The following is a 22,655-nucleotide window of genomic DNA, read 5'->3' on the forward strand; positions in this document are numbered from 1 at the left end:
CCCATGTTCTAAAGCGCTCCGAGTCGGTCACTGGGTTTGGAAATCCATGCAAGGTTTTGTGTGAACCTGTTAAAAGATACTTGTTTCATGAAATGCTACAAGACAAATCCAAATATGGAAATATTGAGATAACAGTCCAGTTGGATTTCCATGGCACACACACGGTGTCCATAGATAAAGTAACCACTAACTAGTGGTGGTTAGTGTTAACTAACCACTATGATATTCGGTAGTCAATACCATAGTATACCTTGTTTACTGTAATGGTTGGCGTGAGTGGCTGCTACAAAAATACAGCTGTCTCGTTCCAATGCTGTTTTCGGTAGGAGATAATCATCTCTTTCCGGCGGCCACTTACGCAAACCAATACTCATTCATCATCATCATTTATTGCGACCATGTTCATATTATACAATTCAGGTGTTAAATTAATTAATGTTAGTAGGTACATACATGTTACCCTGGCAGGGTATTGCAAACATAGAAACAGAGTAAACAAGGAAAGTGGTAAAGTAGTAAACAAGGTATACTCCATTGCTCAAAGACGTTGGGCTTATTCAGTTTCTGATTGGAGATCTCTGCATAATCAAGTCGCGCCACAACTAAATTTTAAGGCATTTGCAACAACAGGCACATTTATATTCCCTGTCCATCTTCAATCATATTCAATGAAATAAATTCAATTTTATCCACTCTCCCTAAACCAAACATCATTCATGGGGTTGTGCGAATTCAAACCATTTTGGTAAAATTTTAATAGACATTCTAGATAACCACAACCTTTGTTTTATAAATAATGGTAGCCCAACGCGTCGAACCGAGCCAAATGTTGCTGTGAGTGCAGTTGCTATTACTACCCCGACTTTAGCGGCCTCTCTTTCATGGGATGTCCTCTCATCAACTTTTCGCAGCGACCATTTCCCAATAGTCATATCTATTCCAAACAACTCTTCTTTCAATATACAAAAACGGTGCCCGCGTACTCCTCGTTTAAGACATATTCTACACATACATGCTAACTGGGGCCAATTTAGCATAGAAGTGGAGCAAAGAATTTCTTCCCTACCCAATGTTGTTCCGGGAAATGAGGTTAAGTGTGCTGAGGATTTTGCTAAATCATTAACCGACACCGCGAATATAGTTTTCCCGGTTAAAAGCACTAGATCAGAAAAACTGCCTTCCCCGCCCTGGTGGGATAGTGAATGCACATCAGCAATAAAATTCCGCAAAAAAGCTGAATTAATTTATGCTACAGATATAACATTTGACAACCTTTCAAATCTGCCAGTACAAAGAAGCTTCTTAAAAAGAAAAAAATTCAGGGCTGAAGGAACAATACAATACAATACAAATATTCTTTATTGCACACCATAAAGCAGTAAAAAAACTTATAATATAAACACTTAGATTCACGGTAGACAATAGGCGGTCTTACCGCTTAAAAGCGATCTCTTCCAGACAACCATTTGGGTACAAGAAATTATATATGTACTTCCATCTCGCCACAAACTAGTTCAACTGAGGTTTGGCGGAAGATAAAACGATTTAGATCAGCCTTTAGTGACACTAATATCTCTTCACTATCACCGTCTTTGACGGATACATTTTTAGACCAGCTAGCGCCAGCTTCAGTTCCTCAGGAAATTATCGTAAATCAATTTACATTTTGCCCTTCAGTTGATAATTTTCCATCTGCTCCAAGTATTGAGTCTCCATTTTCTTTAATAGAACTTAAGGTATAACGTGGTCTTAATGACTCTTCACCTGGGAAAGACGGAATTCCTTATTCCTTCTTGTGCAATCTTAGTGATAGCGCATTGTCATATTTTTTTAAACATTATAAATACCATTCTGCTCACTGGTAACGTTCCTCCGTCATGGAAAATTCAAATAATTTTACCAATATTAAAATCTAATAAATCCCCAACAGAAGCTTCTTCGCACCGCGCTATAGCTTAATCTTCTGTGCTCCTTAAACTGGCGGAACATTTAGTGAAGAATCGTTTAGAATGGTATTTGGAATCCAACGGACTATTAGCTAGTAGCCAATTTGGATTTCGAAGAGGTAAAAGCACGATGGATAGCTTATCCATATTCACGACAGATATAAGATCAGCACTTTCACTTAAACATAACACTATTTCTGTTTTCCTTTATGTTTCTTCTGCATATGATAATGTTCTTTTAACTAACTAAAAACTCAACAAACTCAAAGTTCCTATTTGTTTATCTAACTTCATTATTAGCATCCTTTCCGAAAGTTTTATTACCGTTTCTGCAGGCTCTTTAGAACTAAGCAGGGTTGTTTGGAAGGGATTACCTCAAGGTTCGGTTTTAACTAGTTCTAACCGAACTTGTATATTGCCATAAAAAAAAAAACATTTTGACAAGTGACAGCTGTCATAAAGGTTGTTACCTAAACACCTATTTATCCTTATTCATTTAGGGGCTGTTTCACCACTTTTCTTAAAGTTCGGATTAGCTTAACCAGTGAATAAACTAAGTGCTGGCTAAATCTGTCAGTTAGTGTTTTTTCTGTTTCACCACTCCGGTCCCTTGTAAACTAAGTACTACCTAACTAATTTTCAGTTTAACAGGGAGTCGGAACGGCAACGTTGCATTTACGACCGCGCGTTCCTGTTCGCGCAGTTTCGTTCAAAGATTCGCTTGTTAAAGTAGATGAAATCTTAAACGTAGTTATAAGTTTGTATATCGTATTTTCTTTCATGTTTAGGCTAAGGTAGTTAAGTAAGTTGATTGTTATTTACACGTAGTTCATAGTTGTCTTTATTATTCTGATTAGTTGAAGTTTTGTTTTTGGTTTATTTATATGATGATTTATTGAATGTTTAATGTGTACGTGTTTATAATGAATAAAATTGCAATTTACCTGTTTTACTTCCGGGTCGCGGTTAAAGGAAACACCAGTTTGGTAGACAGATTTATTCCGACTGACACCTAACGTCACAACTTACATTTTCTATATACCTACATATATAACACCTCCACCCTTAATCTGTGGGTACTTTTCTTTAGATATTTAAATACCATCTTAAATCTAAACCTTATTTATTACAGCTGATTTCTACCACCACATTTAATGTACGTACACTAAGACTTATATACAATACAATACTTATTAAATACTAGTTACAATGGAAAAATACATCTTCAAACCCATATCTACGGGGGGGTTTCCGAATCCTAGCCGCCACAGGCGCCCCGCCCGGAGAAGTTTCGTTCCCAGTAAATGGGTTTTGGTCCAGCGATGGACCTGCGGTCATTACGTGAGGAGTCACTGTGTGCGCGGGCGAGGGTGGGCGCGCATCGGCCACCGCAATATCCGAGCCACGGTCAGCCTCGACCCCCTCGCTAACGCCAGGCCCGGCCGCCCCCGCTAACCCTGGTTCCATCTGGGCCTTTGGCTCGTCACTACCAGGAAATATAAGTGAATAACGCTTGGTTTTTATTTTATCCCCTTCATTTTGCATTGTTGGCCTACACTTTAACTGGTCTATATGCCTATGGATCCCGGTTCCGTTTCTAGATTCCACGTAATAATCGGTATCGCCGCGCCTATATAACACCGTGCCCGGTGTCCACTTGTCGCCGCCGCGGTACTGGCGCACCCACACGGGGTCGCCGGCGCGCAGCTCGCGCTCGATGCCGCCCGCCGCGCGCAGCTGCCGCGCCTGCGCCGCTCGGACTCGATCCGCGCGCTCAGGTTTTAGACAATCCAATCTCACGCGTAAAGAACGTCCCATAAGAAGCTTCGAAGGGCTCTCCCCAGTTGCGCTATGTTCGGTATTTCGATATTGTAAAAGGAATCTCCACAGAGCCGTCTCTGTATCAATGTTATCTTTAAATGCTTTTAAAATTACCGCCTTACAAATTTTGACTGCGCTCTCTGCGGCACCGTTCGAAGCCGGATGGTAAGGTGCCGAAAACACTGGCTCCACGCCGTTAAAAGTCAGAAAAGATTTAAAGTCAGCACTCGAAAACGGAGGCCCGTTATCACTGACTACCTGCTTCGGAATACCGAACCTAGACCACAACTCCCTCAGCACCCGTATTACTGCCTTTGCCGAAGTACCATTCATCTTAATAGCCTCGATCCATTTCGAATAGGCGTCTACTACGACGAGATAGGTCTGTCCGCAGACCGGGCCGAGAAAATCGATGTGTAAGCGCGCCCACGGCCTGTCCGGCCACGCCCACAAGCGCGGCGCATGCGCCGGTGGCGCGGCAGCCGTGGCGGCGCACACGCCGCACGAGCGGCACTGCGCTTCTATGGCCTCGTCGAGCCCCGGCCACCACACGTAGCTACGAGCTAAGCTCTTTGTCTTTATGATACCCATGTGTACTTCATGAAGTTCTTTCAATACCTTCTCCCTGCATGATGCCGGGATTACTACCCTATTGCCCCATAATATGCATCCTAATTCTGTATACAGTTCGTCTTTTCTGTTAAAGTACGGGCCTAACTCTCTAAATTCACATTCCTGAGGCCAACCGTCTCTTATATAACTCAAAATTCTGCTTAAAATAGCATCCGATGCCGTCGCGGATTTTAATTTATTGTAATCTAACAATAGAGCCTCTGCAGCAAAGTGTAAATAAGTCTGTTCCGGTATCTGACCTGCTTCATCTGCCGCTTCATCTTTGTGCGATCTAATCAACCGGGATAAAGCGTCGGCCATATTCTTCTCCGTCGAAACATACTCGATATCGAAATCATATGCGGAAAGTACTATAGCCCAGCGCTGGAGCCGACTCGCGGCCGTAATAGGCACCCCGCTGTTCGGCCCGAAAATAGTAACGAGCGGCTTGTGGTCCGTACGCAGCGTAAACCTACGGCCGAACAAATATTGGTGAAATTTACTAACGGCAAACACTATTGCTAGGGCTTCCTTATGAATCTGACTGTAGTGCAGTTCGTGAGCTGTGAGCGAGCGCGAGGCATAGGCTACGACGCGTTCGCTGCCGTCGGGCGCGCGCTGCGCCAGCACGGCCCCTAGGCCTCGCGACGACGCGTCACACGTCACTATAGACGGCTGTGATATATTAAAATGCACTAGCACTTCAGTGCTTACCAGCAATTTCTTGACCTGTTTAAAAGCTGCCTCATGATGTTTGTCCCAACTCCAACGTACCTCTTTTTTCAGTAACTGGTACAGGGGACTCAAGTACGAACTCAAATTACGTACGAATTTACCATAAAAATTTACCATTCCTAGGAAAGAACGCAATTCGGCTACATTCTGCGGCGAGCTCATTTCTACAATCGGTTTGACTTTATCTGGATCTACCCTCACTCCATCTTTATCAATCTGAAATCCTAAGAACGTAACCCTGTTCGCTAAAAATATGCATTTACTTCTTTTTAATTTTAATCCACAATTCTGTAATCTATTAAACACATCGTTAATAGTTTTTAAATGCGTTTCTAAGTCCACTCCTGTGATTAAAATATCGTCTAAAAAATTTATGACATTTGGAATACCATTTAATAAATGTTGCATCATCTTTTGAAAGATACCCGGACTTGACGACAGCCCATATACTAACCGGTTATATTTAAACAACCCCCGGTGGGTATTAATCACCGTATAACACTTGGAGGCTTCGTCTAATTCGTACTGATTATACGCGTGCGAGAGATCCAACTTTGTAAAATACATGTTATTGCTTAAATTCGTAAACAAGTCTTCAATTTTTGGAACCGGGTATCTATCGACCAGTAACGCTTTATTTAAGGTAATTTTATAATCAGCGCATACCCTTATACCCCCGTCCGCTTTCCTGGCAATGACGAGAGGCGTTGCCCAGTCGGAGTGGTCAACGGGCTCGACCACGCCAGTCGCCAGCATAGCGTCGAGCTCGGCGTCGACGCGCGCCCGCAACGCGTACGGCAGCGGCCGTGCGCGGCAAAATATCGGCTGGGCCCCCTCCCGCACACACAGCGAAGCCTTGCCGCCGGTGTAACGGCCCAAGGCATCCTCGAATAACGGTTTATGTCTGGAAAATAAATCCGAAATCAAGGTCTCCTTGTTTGTTGACAAACTATTGGACATGTCGTGTTTAATGTTATTTACGTTCCAAGGAGGTATTTTGATATCTAGCTCGGTGAGCCACTGACGTCCCAGCAAATTAGTACAACCATTATCAATGACATACAAATCTAATTTTTTCTTTTTATTCCCGTAAATTACATCAACTTCGAGATAACCTAGTGGCCGGATGCTAGAACCATCGTAAAATTTGAGTAGAAGTTGACACGGGTGCATAAAACAAGTATTAAAATAACGCGAGTAGGTATCCCTACTTATACACGATAAGGCCGACCCAGTGTCAACTTCCATCAACAAGGCCTGGTTGTTTACTAAGACAGAAATACACACCGGCTTGTACTGACTCAACGACATCAAGTTTATGGTTGCTTCCTCGTCTCCATCGTTGCCACTCGCGATGCCATAATCCCGATCCACCTCGGCGTCCCGGTCCCGCACCCAGTGCAGGCCGGCCCCGGCAGCGGCGCGAGCGCCCCGGGCGCCCGCGCGCCATGGCCGCGCTCGGTTGGTGAAACCGCGGCCCCCATTGCCGCGGCGTGCTGTGCCCATTACATTGCCCGGACCGCGATATTCACTGGCCCGCATCACTTGTGGGCACATCCTTCGCAAATGCCCCATCAGTTTGCAAACGTCACACACGTACTGGCTAAATTTGCACTCGAATTTTTGATGCCGGGGTCGCCACAGGATTCGCATAACCTGCGGACCGCACCCACCGGTTGCATTTTATGTACACTGAAAAAAATACACTCCAACTAAGTGACATTTTCTCTTAGTTGGTACCAAAATAATTGAAATAATGTTGAAAATGTTTACTAAAGTCAAAAGTGGGTAATTACAACAACAAACTGATCTTGTTCGAATGTGTTGTTTAATTTAATAAAAGTTCTTTATAAAAATGACTTAATTCTTCTTTACCTTTATAAAGGCTCTTTGTAAAATTAATTACCTTATTTTTGTTTGAGTTTACAAAAATCTTGTGTTACATTGACGATTTATGTTTGTTAAGCTAACAAAGCGCGAAGTTGTAATAATTTAACTTAAACTAGAATCAAATAAGATAAGAAGTGTATTCTACAATGTTATTTTTAGTAGCAACAACAAACTAACAATGTTCTAACAATAAATTTTCAAATTTGCTGCAATTAAATAATGCGTTATATTAAACAACGTCTTAGTAGAATCTACAAATTATTGATCATTGTTATAATTCATATATAGCACGTTGCAGTAAGCAGGCTTCTGAGTAGATTTTTATAGTCATATATTTGAATCTGTGAATGACTTGATCGAAACAAGCAAGAGCGAGCCCGCCACGCGCGTCGCGCGTGTCCCCCGCCCCGCCACAGTGTTGCCAGACACCCCACTTTTCCGCTTTATACCGCGCGTTTTTGCCACTGGCCCCGCTATACGCGTTAAGCTAACGCGGATCCGCTTTTTTAAAATATACACGAACAATCTTTAAATGTTACCACTTGCTCGTGGAAAAAGGTGATAAATTCAAAACATCGAACGAACGAAACAGCCGAACGCTAACCGTAAGCCGTAACGGCGCAGCGGAAGCACTCGTTGTACTATTCACACTTGCGCGCTTTGCGATAAAGCCATTTCACTCACACGGTAGCGTATACTTAGAAAACAAAGGTCGGGCAAAATTAACAATAACTGACTACTATTCAGCGTACATCGCTTGTTATATTTTGTTCAATGGATTTCATTTTTAGCATAAACAGATAATGTATGTCTATGTCTATACATTTTAAAGCTTGTAGTTTGTACTAACATTTAAGTAGGTGATGTCAAGCATAAGCGACGTTGCGTTGCGATATTGAAAAAAAATACGAAATATTGAAATCAAATTGATTAGTTCATCATCATCATCCCAGCCTATATACGTCCCACTGCTGGGCACAGGCCTCCTCTCAGAATGAGAGGGCTTGGGCCGTAGTTCCCACGCGGGCCCAGTGCGGATTGGGAACTTCACACACACCATTGAATTGCTTCGCAGGTTTTGTGCAGGTTTCCTCACGATGTTTTCCTTCACCGTAAAGCTCGTGGTAAATTTCAAATGTAATTTCGCACATAAATTCGAAAAACTCAAGAGGTGCGGGCTGGGGTTTGAACCCAGGACCCTCTGCTTGAGAGGCGATACTGCGATAGGTCAAACCACTAGGCCACCACGGCTTTTTGATGATCATTTTGATGAAAAGATGTCGAGGACATTTTTTCATTTGAATAGAAATGAAAATATATTTAAAAATATATATATTGTGATTTTTCTTCGGCTTTTCAACGTAGTAAAAAAACCTATAAACGTATTCCGCAAATCCGCATTTTCATTTAAAAATCCGCGTTTTGAAATCGCAGCTCTCGCTTTTTGTATTCCGGCATCTGGCAACACTGCCCCGCGAGAACGCGGCGCGTTTTGACTTGTTCGTTCATTTCACTTTTCCGTTACCGGGCTGGCGTATGCGGTAATGCGAATTGATTGATTAGATAAATGCTCAACACCGAATAATTGTTAATAGCGCTTACATTTTACATTACCTTTGGATTGGTTTGTATTACTTTGTACATAACTGTACCAAAAAACATGGATGAAGTAGCTGAGCTCCTACAAACGTGGGAGCTTCCTGAACTGATTCCTGTATTTACCGGTAAGTACCTAAACGCTGTTTATTTACTTTAATAGTAATCACTCTGTGTCTAAATATTATTCATTAAAGTTTACCAAACCAGGACCAAACTCTCAAGAGTTGGTAGGTTTAGGTACATTTCATTCCTTTGAAATTATTGTTCGTTTATTTTACTCTCCCTATGTCGTATGAAGGTATAGGAAACCTTTCTGATCGCCTCTAACATGACTTCACAACTGCTAATAATCGTTAATGGTGATTTTCCACCGGCGAGGCGAGACGTGAATTGAAATTTCTATGGCTTTTCGCGCACCCGCCGCGAGTCGCCGCGGGCGCCGTCATACAAATTTCAGTTCTCGTCTCGCCTCGCCGGTGGAAAATCACCTTAATAGCAAGGACCATCGGCCTAACGTACCTTCCTTGATACGAAAGCGCGGATTCAACGCATCTAGGCCCTAGTCTAGGGCCTAGATGCATTGAAAATAATAATATTTATACTAGCCCTTCACTGTCCCACTGCTGGGCAAAGGTCTTTCTTCCCTTTTTCCACTCCACTTTATAAATGTTATGTTTTAAAAAACGCATTATGTATATATTATGTACCTATTCTTATACATTGTTTGATAGAAAAAAATCATTCACTTTTAGAACAGCGGATTACTATACAGGCATTATCAGCCTTGACCCCGGGTGATGTCAAAGATTTGATTCCCCAGGCAGGACCACGGGTCCTATTCACAAGGTGCTGGGATACCTGGAAAAATGAATTTTTGCCAGCGGTCTTAAACAATGTATCATTTTCAGTAAGTTCTTGATATTGCTTAAGTACTTATTTATGGCTTGCTTGATATAATATACTCAGTAGCAAAAAAATTACCCAAATTTTGTTTGGTTTTCATATATTTTGGGACTGGGCTAACTTTTTTGCCGCTGAGTGTACCTAAATTGAATGAGAAATTACTGTAGACACCTATATTCATATTTTGTACTAAGGTGGGTATATAAGGGAATATCTTTTTTTATTATCTAAAATATTTCACCTAAACAAACAGCAGGGAAAAAAAACAGCAATGCTATTTATTACAGTAACACCAAATTGAATGCATTATATCTAGGCTACAGTTAGCTATTCCGCATTTGAAGCTAAAATCAATCAAGGGAATGGATGGTACCTACCTACCTTTATTAAATTAATTAAATTAAAATTAATACATAATAATAATAGTACATATGGTACCTAAATGATTGATTGAATCAAGCGTTACTTTGTGGAGGCCCATATCAATGAACTTCCACCCTTTACCTTGCTACTCCGCAGAAAATGGTAAACTATGTGACACACATTACTTATTTTTCTTCATGTAACACCGCCTCCTCGCCACATAAATCCACATATTATATGACACACAAACTCGCTATCACCACCACCATAGTAATCGCATACGCGTTTCGAACCCTGTACGGGTTCATTGTCATTATCCAAATACACCACCATTCCACACCCAAAGAAATTACATACTTAGGTACTAATCTGTAAGATCATACCTAAATGATTATTTGTTGTCTTCTTTCATTTCTAGGCCTTTGATTTATCAAATATAGAGTTAGACTACTCTGGCCCTGGCCCCAGTGACCCAAAACCTAAAGAGTGTATACTAGTGACACAAAAAGAAAATACTCCCCCGAGTCAAGAAACAGTGCTGGTGTTAGAAACTCAGAGCGGGGTAAGTAATTTATTTTATGTTGGTGGGTTTGATAGATTATAATTAAATTACCTATTTGTATATTGCTGTGCCCTAACAGGGTAAATGTTAAACCTTCATATTTTAAGATCTTCATCACAACATTTAATGCAGTAAAAACTTTAAGTTTGCATGTAAAATTGTGTTGAATTCTTAATTGCATATTCAAATTATATTAATATATTAAAGCCATGGTGGCTTAGTGGTTTGACCTATTGCCTCTCAAGCAGAGGATCATGGGTTCAAACTCAAACCACGACTCGCACTTCTGTGTCTTTCGAAATTCATGTGCAAAATTTTCATTCTAAATTTACCACAAGCTTTACGGTGAAAGAAAACATCATGAGGAAACCTGTACACACCTGCCAAGCAATTTAATGGTATGTGTGCAGTTGCCAATCCGCACTGGGCCCGCGTGGGATCTATGGCCCAAGCCCCAAGGCCCGAGTAGCTGATAGGAGATTTGTGCCCAGTAGAGGGACGTATATAGGCTCGGATGATGATGATTATATTGTTATTTAATACACCACTTTAACACAACCTTACAATACAGTGCTATAAATAATATATTATATTGTTTAAAGCATTGTATATAGCTTCCACTATCTATTTTAATTTTTAAACTCATTTTTTGTCTGTCCCCAATGCTCCTCTCATCCACTCAAAGGTTGACTGGTAGAGATCCCTTAAAGGGATAAGTTCGCCTTTGTATATAGGTATCTCAATGTTGACAATTGTGCTTGTTTACTTATTTTGTACAATAAAGAGTTTAACCGACTTCAAAAAAGGAGGAGGTTTATACACATACATAAATGTAAATAGAAACATACAATTACATACATAATGAACTATACTAATATAATATACATACATACATAATAATTACTACCTACCTGATAATTTACCTACTTAAGTACCCTTCTTACTTATTTTTATTTATTATTACAAGCTTTTATTTATAAAGTTTTACCTGTCCCGTTGTCTGTCTGTCTGATGGTAATCATAATCAAATCTTGCAAGTTAAATCGACCGACTTCCAGTGGTTAGATTGACTTGAAATTTGGTATACTTATGTAAATTGCGTGACAATACAATAATCTGGTAGTTCAGCCAGGATCGTCTCCACAGGACTGAACTCTTCAACGGTTAATGACATCGACTTGAAACTTGGTATGCAAATGTAGTTTGGGTGACAATGTACAGTCAGCAAAAAAAGCTTGTATTAAAAATTTAATTTTTACCAAAAACTTATTCAAGAAAATTGTAATTTGTAATCAATCATTATTATAATTTAAAATTAAATAGTTAAATTTTGCTTTTTTCTGGTAATCGTTAGTCGTTAAATTTTGCTTTTATTTCCTGTAATCTTTCTATAAACTTATCACACAGAATAATTTCAGATTTGCGCAGGGCGTAATATTGATTGTTCTTCCAATTTAAATGCACCAATTAGGTACAATATTTACTAGCTTTTATTTAGTTTCACCTGTCCGTTGTCTGTCTGTTTATAATCAAATCTTGCAAGTTAAATCCGACGAACTTTCAGTAATTGGATTGACTTGAAATTTGGTATACTTATGTAAATTGCTTGACAATACAATAATCTGGTAGTTCAGTCTTCGCAGGACGGAACTCTTCAAAGGTTAATGGCATCAACTTGAAATTTGGTATGCAAATTTAGTTTGGGTGGCAATACAAGTACAGTCCGCAGAACAAGCTTGTACTTATTAAAAATGAAATTTTTACCAAAAACTTATTTTCTATTTTCCTTTTCAGCAACTGGAAAAATTGCTCAATGATTCACTGGAGACAAGTTCTTTATTGATATATAAAGGTGGCTCTTTGGACGGCGACACAACTAGAAATTTGCTGGCGTCCGTCATTGCAGAGGAAATATTAAATAATAATAGAAATTCCCCAATAGTGGGACCAATATATTTTAAGTGGGCTAAGCAGATTATCGAACTCTTTCCGGGGGAAGAACCACTACCTACTATATCCCCGCGAGTACAACAGCAACGGGCGTTGTTTTACAAGCTCGGGGGAAACTCGTACATCAGGTATAAGTACACACAGACTCACACCACATGACCGCACCCACATATACACGCATACATCGCACAAGACGCACGCACAGATACATACACAAACAGACAACCCACACGTGTAATCTTAACTTTGTAAGTTTTCATTTATTCAGTTTCTTTTTTTTTTTAGGTTTTGAACAAAAGGAGGCGCTTTCAGCAGCTGGGGTCCTTGGCCACAAAAAAGAGGACCAGGGTGGAAAGCCCTGGATCGTCATATCCAAGAAGCCCGAGGCCACTGCCTGACAGCCTTAATGACACACAAGACACCCAAGACACACAAGCTAATATCGAAGAAATTCTAGTATGGCTTCAAAATTCATCCGAACCATGGGGCCTTGTGGAAACAAAATGGCAACAAACTGCAAGCAACGCGTTCTCAACTTGCACGACTTACAAAAATATCAAACAATAGAAAGCTATTTTAACTGTTACCCAGCCTTAAAAAAAACCCCATGGTTACACTCTGGTAAGTATTCTAAGGTTTTCAAAAAATACACAAAACACATTTCTTAAAGGCAAATTGCCTCAGATCCTTAGGACCGGTCCAGTTGTTCGTGTCGTTAGTGACGAATCTGCCGATAATCAATTCATACAGTCACGTTTACAATTATTGCAAAATAAGTCCCTTGTACAAGTTACTTGGGCCACTGTGTGTACTACACGTTATGTTAAAGGTATCATCTTAATTTATGATACAATTTCTAATAATTCACTGCCCGTGTTCTTTAAAGTGGAAAATGTCTACTTGTATGATTCAAATGACTTGATTGTTATGGGAATATTAATGAGTACTTTGTCTTTTGATGAGCATTTTTTTGCATATGAAGTTGCAGAAACAGAAGTAAAAGAAAATGTTGAAATATCACAAGAATTTAGTGTCTCCTATCCCATGTAACATTAATATTCTCAGTAACGGAAAAAAATATGTAACTTTGCGATGTACGTTATAAAATTGATGTTTTTTTTTGTTTTTTGACTTGATTCCAATAAAGCAATATTTAAAAATTATTATTTATTTTATTACATTATAATCATTGAATATAGCTGATAGGCAATAGATATAAAATTTGACCGTGATTTCTCGCATAGTATACTAAATATTGGCCAATTTAAATAATTTACGTATTTGAGCCTTTGTAAATCTGCAATGCTTTTTTGTATTACAACCAAGTTTAACGCATTCGTTGTCACCTGTCAGAGTCGAACCTTCTTCAGGTGCCGCAAATGCACATGTGCGTTCAAACGCCTGTGAATCTTTGCCAACGGCACTGGACGAGTCACCAAAACGCATTATATGCGTCGGTGGCAGTGAATGCGTTTTAAGTACACATCAAGCTTTGACGCGTTTTGACGCGTGTAGAATGGAGTTTTATTGTAAAGTTGATGTGCATTTGACAGTACACAAAAATACATTGAGATTTTACAAAAGTATTTACATATCTCACTATCACCAATGATGATATAGACTGGATTAGCAATCGCCATAGCTGCGGTCGCGGAATTTTAGTTCGATTATTAAATCTAGATGGCGATGACATTATAGCTCGAGACTTTCGAAGCAAAACAATAAGACTACAGATGTTTTTACTGCATAATAATGCATTTGCAATATTATAAGACATCTGTGGTATTATTGTTTTGCTTTTAAAGCCTCTGGCTATAATGTCAGCGCCATCTAGATTTAATAATCGATCAATTTTTCGCGGTCGTTCTGACTATGGCGATTGCTAATCCAGTCTATGTCATCCTTGTCTCAACTACGTAAATGCTTAAATTGGCCAATAGACTTAGTAAATATGATGATGAATCATGTGTATGTTAAAAATAATCTCAACTGAATCTATCATCTGTCAATAATCACATCAACAAAAATTCTTGGTAAATGCAACAAGTTACCTTGTCTAACTAACCTAGAAATCCAATAGATACAAATAATCACTCAAGTTAAATGAAGTATTTATTTTTTTGATCTCATGAAATTAAGTAGTCATATTGGGTATGATTTCAACTGAAATAAATAACTACCATTGTTCAACTAACCATTATCTTAGTTGATGGGGCCATGGGATCAGTTAAATCTAGAATCGAATTTTGTTAATACAATGAAGGTTCATGGTTGTAGAGGACAAGTTGTGGTTGTCACGACTGTGTGGCTTTTTTAAGGCCAGTATTTAGCTTTTTAAACGCAAATAAGCAACTTAGTTGATTATATTAATAAATTGTTTGATCTAACGAAGCTTAATATTTACATTGAACATAAATTAAGCTGGTTTGACTAAATAATCATTTTTCGACCAATCACTGTCTTAGTTGATGGAACTTAAGGATTAGTTGAATCTATGAACAATCTTTGTCAACATAGTAAGCAACTTAGTTGATTATATTAGTAAATTGTTTTATCTAAAGAAGCTTAATATTTACATTGAACATAAATAAAGTTGGTTTGACTAAATATCATTGTTCGACTAATCACTGTCTTAGTTGATGGAACTTAGGGATTAGTTGAATCTATAAACAATCTTTGTCAATATAATAAAGTTTCATAATTTTACTGCACAAGATCTGAATGAAACTAACTAATCAACCTTTATAAGGCCAGTACAGTAATTTGACAGACGAAACTAAGACAATTTAACAAATTTCTCTTTGCCACAGAAGTCAAGATCTTGACAGGCTCATATGGTATCAAGATGACGATTATAATAAACAAGATATTGTTTGATGTAAACAAATTTTTTTTTCAGTGTACTGTGTTTACAAAGTCGTTCCGCTCGATGCTATTTTTCTTCTCGCCAATCGCATGTGAATCCCGCTCGGCCGCTTCCAAAGTAGTAGCAATCGTAACCGCCTTGTTATAAGATAGATTTTCCTCCGCGAACAATCTCTGCCTAACCAAATCACTATTTACGCCACAAACAAATTGATCCCTCATATTATCATCCAAGGTCGACCCAAAATCACAATACTTAGACGCACTCTTTAGTTCGGCCATAAAATTTGAAACTGATTGTCCGTTATTTTGACGACACTGACGAAATTTGAATCGTTCCGCAACTACCGACGGTTTTGGTTGTAAGTGCTTTCCCATAATATCCATTACTTCGGTGTATTTGCAATCACATGGTTTCCGCGGGCTACAAAGATTCACCATCAACTCGTATGCGGCGTCCCCTATCACACTTATTAACGTCGGCAGTTTTAAGGTGTCGTCCACTTTGTTGACGAGAAAATACATCTCGAGCCGATCACAATATAATTGCCAACTGCCGGTCTCCATATCAAAACAGGCTACACTTCCAACACTTTTGGCCATTTTTCTTCGTAATTAACTGTGAATTAGCTTAATCCTCGTCTGCCAATGTTTTACTTCCGGGTCGCGGTTAAAGGAAACACCAGTTTGGTAGACAGATTTATTCCGACTGACACCTAACGTCACAACTTACATTTTCTATATACCTACATATATCACATACCTTTCGCTCCTACCTTCCTTCCTATTGGCCATAAGCCACGCCCCCATCCTCTCACCTGTACCCTTCCGCACCGCTCGAGCGCGAGGCGTGGCATTAAAACCGCGCACGATCTCCCTTTCTCATTCTCCCGCCATCTACCACGTGACCGCGCTACTGGGCATGCGCGGCGTCACCGTGGAAGCATGGCGCGGACGACCCGACCAAGCCCAGTGTCACCGATGCCAGGCCTTTAGGCATAGCTCGGTGAACTGTCACCACCCGCAGCGCTGCGTCCGCTGCGGAGGAAGCCACGCCGCGCGCGATTGCCCGCGACCGCGTGCAGACCCGCCGACTTGCGCTAATTGCGGAGGACCCCACAGCGCAAATAAGCGTCACGTGCCCGATACCAGAGGGAGGGAGGGCACAGGACGGCGGGAGTCGCGCCAAGAACGCGCGCGCGCATCGAACACCACCACGGCACGACACCCATTGGCGCTACCCAAACGCAGTGGAAACGGCAACGCCCAAACTCCCTCATGGCGGCGGCCAATGACGGAGAGCCCCGCCCACAAAGAGCGTAGAAAACGCGCCAGGAGGAGGAAGACAGCCTCCGCCCCAGAGCCGCGCACGAAGGAGCCGATCACAAGGCACAACCCCGCGCCGCGCCGACAATCGGCCCGCAACCGGAGGTAGCCGCCCCTGCAAAGGGGTGGGCGAAACCGGCAGCGGAAGTCGACGACGGCGGAGCGCGGGTCATCCAGGAGCTGATCCAGGTCCTCCAGGAGCTGCTCCAGGCCTACCAGGAGGGACAGGACCCCGACCCATTATCCTGAGACGGCTGGCCGATCTGTATGAACAGAAGAGACTAGCTCGCTGAGGAAATTGCCCCTGGGAGGCCACACACACCGGACGTGACACCGCAGTGAGGCGCAAGGCCTGCACGCCCCAGCGACCCGGCCATATTTGTGGCGCGTATGAAGCCGCTGAAAGGGGCAACAACCCCGACACAGCATCCCCGCCAGATGATACCACGAACCTTTCTCATTCTACTCACCGATCCCGCACCGTCAACATCTCTGCTCCGCTCCGCTCCTTCGTCAGCAATTTGCACAAGAAGTATTGTTTATTTCGCCGCCAAGTACAGTCCCTCAAATAAATCGTCTAATTCGGTGTGCATTCGAAGCCGGCCTACTATGGCGTACAGACGACGAAACGATGCGATAAATAGGGGTCAAGCGCTTCATCGACTGTACAACCTCGAATCGAAGTTGGACAAAACACCGCTACGAAAGCTGAGTACACCAAACAGATCGAAAATCTCATCAAAAACGGTTATGCCGAAAAAGTCGAGAACACGCCCACTTCGCCGCGAAGCTGTATCTACCGCATTTTGCGGTGGTACATCCTCAGAAGGGCAAGTTGCGCGTTGTTTTTGACGCCGCTGCTAGGACGGGAGGTAAATGCCTCAATGACGCGCTCCTAGCAGGTCCGGATCTACTTCAATCGTGTTTTGGCGTACTAATTAGATTCCGCGAAGGTAGGATAGCGGTCGTAGCCGACATAAAGGAAATGTTCCTTCAGATAAAAAGTTGCCGAGAAGGACCGTGATAGTTTGCGTTTTCTATGGCGGAGAGAAGATCGCACGATAGCACCGCAAGAGTATAGGATGACGTCGCTCATTTTCGGAGCAGCATCATCGCCGTGCATCGCGGTACACGTCAAGAATAGAAACGCGAACGATACAGCGAGCAGTATCCGTTAGTTGCCCGGGCAACAGAGCGCAATTTTTATATGGATGACTATTTAGGAGCATTTGACGACGAAAAGATCGCAAAACAAGTAGTTGACGACATGTACAAAGTTAGGCGCCTCTTTTTAGTGACGCGGATGGGCATCGAACGTACCCAATGTTGTTTAGCGACGTAACGGACATGAGAGGTAGCGATTCAACTACGCTAGGAAAGAACGAGACAGAACGCACGCTTGGTCTTATGTGGAATCACAAACGCGACACGTTGAGTTTTAACGTTAATTTGCGCAACACGCCACCAGAGGTCGTAAGCGGCGAGACTCCGCCCACACAGTGCTTGCATGGATAAAGTCAGGACCCGCGCTCCTATATCGTTTGTCGGCATAGGCTTGCAGAAATTGAGAACCTTACCTCTCCTATAAATTGGCGGTGGGTACCCTCTGCCGAGAATGTCGCGGATGTCGCGACAAAGGGTATCCCCGCATCGTTCAACGCTGAACAAGGAGAAGCCAGTTCCGGCGCCGCTACCCCCCTCCGGGGAAGAGCGAGTAGTCAAGCAGGTACTTGTCGCGTGTAAGCAGGACAGCTATCTGCCAGAAGAAGCGTTTTTCAAGCTATAATAAATTGTTGCGTGCCACCGCCACCGTCCTTCTCGCCGCTGAGGCTTTTAAAGCCAAGATACTCAATCAGAAAATGATATTGCCGAAATACTATTGATTCAACGAAGCCAGCGCAATTCATTCAACGAGGAGATGAAACGGATAGAGGCTGGGCGGCCGGCACAGAATGGCTCTACAATTGGCTAAGTAAAGTTTTTTGAAGAGGTGCTAAATATATTTTTCTTCGATAGTCGACGTCTTAATAATCGAGGAACTGCAGCTCTTTTATTTTTATTTCCTCTTATTAATTAGAAATATTTTTTTAAGTGGTCGATATGACGTTTTGTGAGATTGAAATTGCAGAACCGTTGAGGGCTCAGTACTTAGTAGAAACACTAAAAAAAAAAACGAAGTCAACTGTCACTGCTGTCACTGTCAAGTAGAATCTAACCTAAAACCGTTTATTTACTTTGCGATTTGGTGCGATCAGTGTTTTTTGGATAATTTTTAAAGACCTCTCAGCACAAACTCAGTACTTTAAAATTTGCCGCATTTCTCCACGACCTTTGCATGATAATTGGACCACGATTGGATAGTTTCGAAGACTATTTTGGCTCTGCTTCTTCGACAACGCTGTCTTGCAGTCTCGACGATACGTGGCTTGACTTTTGGACCATATTTTCTATTTAGCGGCTTCAGTTTTCAATACGAAATGAGTGAATTTGTGCGAGCAGATTCAAGGAACTTGCCACACATGGCTATGAGTCTAGAATATTTGACACCAGTGATAAGTATGCAATGTTGCCGAAATCAAAGGAGATAAAGCACTCTTGTCCGCACCGGTAAAATGGATGAACGTAAGTACAAAAGTATATCAATACAGTTTCTTGTCTATTTTTTTACATTACATTTTAGGGCATCAAAAGTTGAATATGTTGCCGGACCAAAGTTGTTTGAGAGCACAGAATAACAAAAACATAATTATTACTATATTGTGACCATTTACTTAGATATCAACTGACAATGTGATTGATGCGACAGGTGATGTTGTTCTGCATTGGCTGGTAAATATTATGATAGAGTAAAATTTCTGTGGTTAGTGAAACATTATATTATAACTAGCTGTTGCCCGCGACTCTGTCTACGAAGAATTCGCTTATTGCTTTCCTGCAAGTACTATGTATTTTTTCAGGATAAAACTGTGAGATAAAAAGTAGCCTATGTTCTTCCTCGGGACTCCAACTACCTACATAATGAATTTCGGCTAAATCAGTTCAGCGGTTGAAGCATGAAAAGTTAACAGATAGACAGACAGAGTTCCTTTCACGTTTATAATATTAAATATAAGTAAGGATTTATAATAATTTTGATCTTTTTTTCAGGTGGATGTAAACACACATTGGTGTTTTTATTTTGGTTGCAAGAAAAAGCCAGTGAAGGAGCATAACCTGTTTTTCCCAAGGACATGCATTTTTCCATAAAAAAAGAGGCATAGAAGTACCACAAAACTCCTCAATGGTTAATGGAAGAGAATAGAATAGATTTAAGATTTAGCACGGAAATGTAATTTTGAACATGACAATCTCTTAATACAGAAATGTATTTTTAGTTGACAATGCAAGTACAGTCGATAAAAAGTACAGTCAGCAAAATTTTTTTCTTAATAATATCATTTTTGGTTTTTATTTGTGTAAGCTTTTATTTTTCCTCACAATACTTTTTGTTGACTATACTTGTCTTGCATTGTCATCTAATCTGTAATCAGTATAAGTACTGCTAAAATCTGCTTAAATTTGTATTCTCATTTTGGTTTATAATTATAATACATACATACTCGTACATTGCAAGTCGAATAAAATCTTGTAAAATATGTTTCTTTTCACTTATGATTTACATCATCAAATAACGAAAAAATGTGCAGAATTTGTAACATTGCTCACAGAGATTTTGATTAGGTTCGATTCCCGGTCATGTATGTATTAGAGTCAGACAAAATAAAACGGTTGAATGCCATATATATCCATACTAATATTATAAATGCGAAAGTGTATGTGTTTGTATGTTTCTCCGTCTTTCACGTCGCATTGGAGCGACGGATCGACGTGATTTTGGCATAGAGATTGTTTATGGGCCACAGAGTGATATAGGCTACTTTTTATCCGGAAAAATAAACAGTTCCCGAGAGAACAGCGCGGAACAACCGAATTCCACGCGGGCGAAGCCGCGGGCAAAAGCTAGTATATATACACACATCCAGTTCAACTGGTAGAACAAACAATACAATCTAGGGTCACTGTCACAAGTACAAGTACTAAAAATACAAGTAAATCACCACGGTTTTGTTATAACTTATGATCAATGGTACGCATATTGTTTACACATATAACACACAAGTTAATCAAACCATGGTTGCTTAGGAAATGAAAAGTTTAATATGATTGACAGCCCTTTTATAGCCTGCCGGAAAAATCTTTACAGCGCGATTCAGCTTTTCCTTGAGACGAGATAGTGACATCTTTTGATGCAAAAAAACTAAAATCCCGGTTTAACACATAGTGACCTATAATATTTGTGTTATATTTCCTTGTATTTCTTAGTAGTACTTCTAATGCCTTTATGGGGATGGCACAATATTTAATACGACTTGTTTTTAAATTACCCTTTGCCAGGAATATTATATACATGTTCCAATAAATCAGGTCTTTTGAGACATATGTTTATGCTAAATGTTTTTATGATAATTTGTGTATTTATGAAATAAAAACAATATAAATTATTGCATTTTTATTATATTACTCTGCAAATTAACTAAAACCATCTAAAACACATGCAATGCGTTTAGCTTATGCTAAACGTTTTTATGATAATTTGTACATTTATGAAATAAATAAAACATAAATTATTGCATTTTTATTATATTACTCTGCAAATTAACTAAAACTATCTAAAACACATGCAATAAGACAGCTTTGTCTACATAATTTTATGTGGTTATGGTTAATAACAGAGACGCTTCAAAAATACGGATTCTTTTAATCTTCAAATCACGCATTTCACATGTAACCTCAAGGTCGCTATGACTTTATATGGAATCACCCCTTTTTAGTAGCCACACAAAGCCACTTCATTCTGTAAATGATTTAGCAGAAAACTCTTCCTTCAATACACTTTGAAATAAAGAATATAAACCCATTTGTGCATAAATATTTTAATGTATAGCATGACTCTTACTGAGACCATGTCCTTTTTATTGTTTGGTAAAAAAACACGATATCTCTCCCTTCTGTTATGTTCTCCTTTGCTGTGTTTGATGTTGAAGGGCTAGAGGGTTCGTATAATCATGTTGTTGATGAGCAACTTGCAGTGGAAGATGAAGCTGACTTGCACCAAGTCGCTTGTAAAGACTAGGATGCATAAATACGCAGAATTCTGAAAATCTCGTCTGTATTTCATAGACCAACGTACAAAGCATTAGAGAACATTTCTGTAATGCTCCATTTCAACTCGAATACTGTCGGAGTCGTCTGAATCCATTGTAGGGATACTGTGATTCGAATTTACTCGTAAGGCAGTCCAAATATCAAGCCAAGTGTCGTCGAGACTGCAAGATAGCGTTGTCGAAGAAGCAGAGCCAAAATAGTCGTCGAAACTATCCAATCGTGGTCCAATTATCATGCAAAGGTCGTGGAGAAATGCGGCAAATTTTAAAGTACTGAGTTTGTGCTGAGAGGTCTTTAAAAATTATCCAAAAAACACTGATCGCACGCACCAAATCGCAAAGTAAATAAAACGGTTTTAGGTTAGATTCTACTTGACAGTGACAGCAGTGACAGTTGACTTCGTTTTTTTTTTTACTGTTTCTACTAAGTACTAAGCCCTCAACGGTTCTGCAATTTCAATCTCACAAACGTCATATCGACCACTTAAAAAAATATTTCTAATTAATAAGAGGAAATAAAAATAAAAGAGCTGCAGTTCCTCGATTATTAAGACGTCGACTATCGAAAAAAAATATAATTAGCGCCTCTCCAAAAAACTTTACTTAGCCAATTAGAAAGCTGGCCGTAGAAATGAAAAATGGCATCATATACTTGAATAGTCGTTTCAAAGAGGAACGAAATAGATTGCCAGTATCGCACGCAAAAGAAAGATTGACCAAGCTGATTATCCACCATATGCACGCGACCATGAATCACGGCAACCACCACATAGTCATGAACGAGTTGCAGCAACGATATTACATTGTGGGTTGCGCGGCGCGCTGCGATACATAAGCAATAAATGTCAATGGTCTGAGCCTATAAGGGGTAACCAACAA

The 22,655-nt window shown here is 40.4% G+C and overlaps 1 protein-coding gene across 1 annotated transcript; it reads left to right on the forward strand.

Annotated features, from left to right (window-relative positions):
- Positions 1-6,654: 6,654 nt before the first annotated feature.
- On the forward strand, positions 6,655-11,777 carry LOC141441489 (uncharacterized). The gene is made up of 3 exons (XM_074106247.1): positions 6,655-8,728; positions 9,356-9,510; positions 10,288-11,777. Exons 1-3 carry the CDS (start codon positions 8,665-8,667, stop codon positions 10,471-10,473), a joined length of 405 nt encoding a protein of 134 aa, XP_073962348.1. The 5' UTR covers positions 6,655-8,664; the 3' UTR covers positions 10,474-11,777.
- The last annotated feature ends 10,878 nt before the right edge of the window (positions 11,778-22,655 follow it).

The sequence above is a fragment of the Choristoneura fumiferana genome, chromosome 24 (genome assembly GCF_025370935.1).
Source record: "Choristoneura fumiferana chromosome 24, NRCan_CFum_1, whole genome shotgun sequence".
Taxonomy (NCBI): Eukaryota; Metazoa; Arthropoda; class Insecta; order Lepidoptera; family Tortricidae; genus Choristoneura; species Choristoneura fumiferana.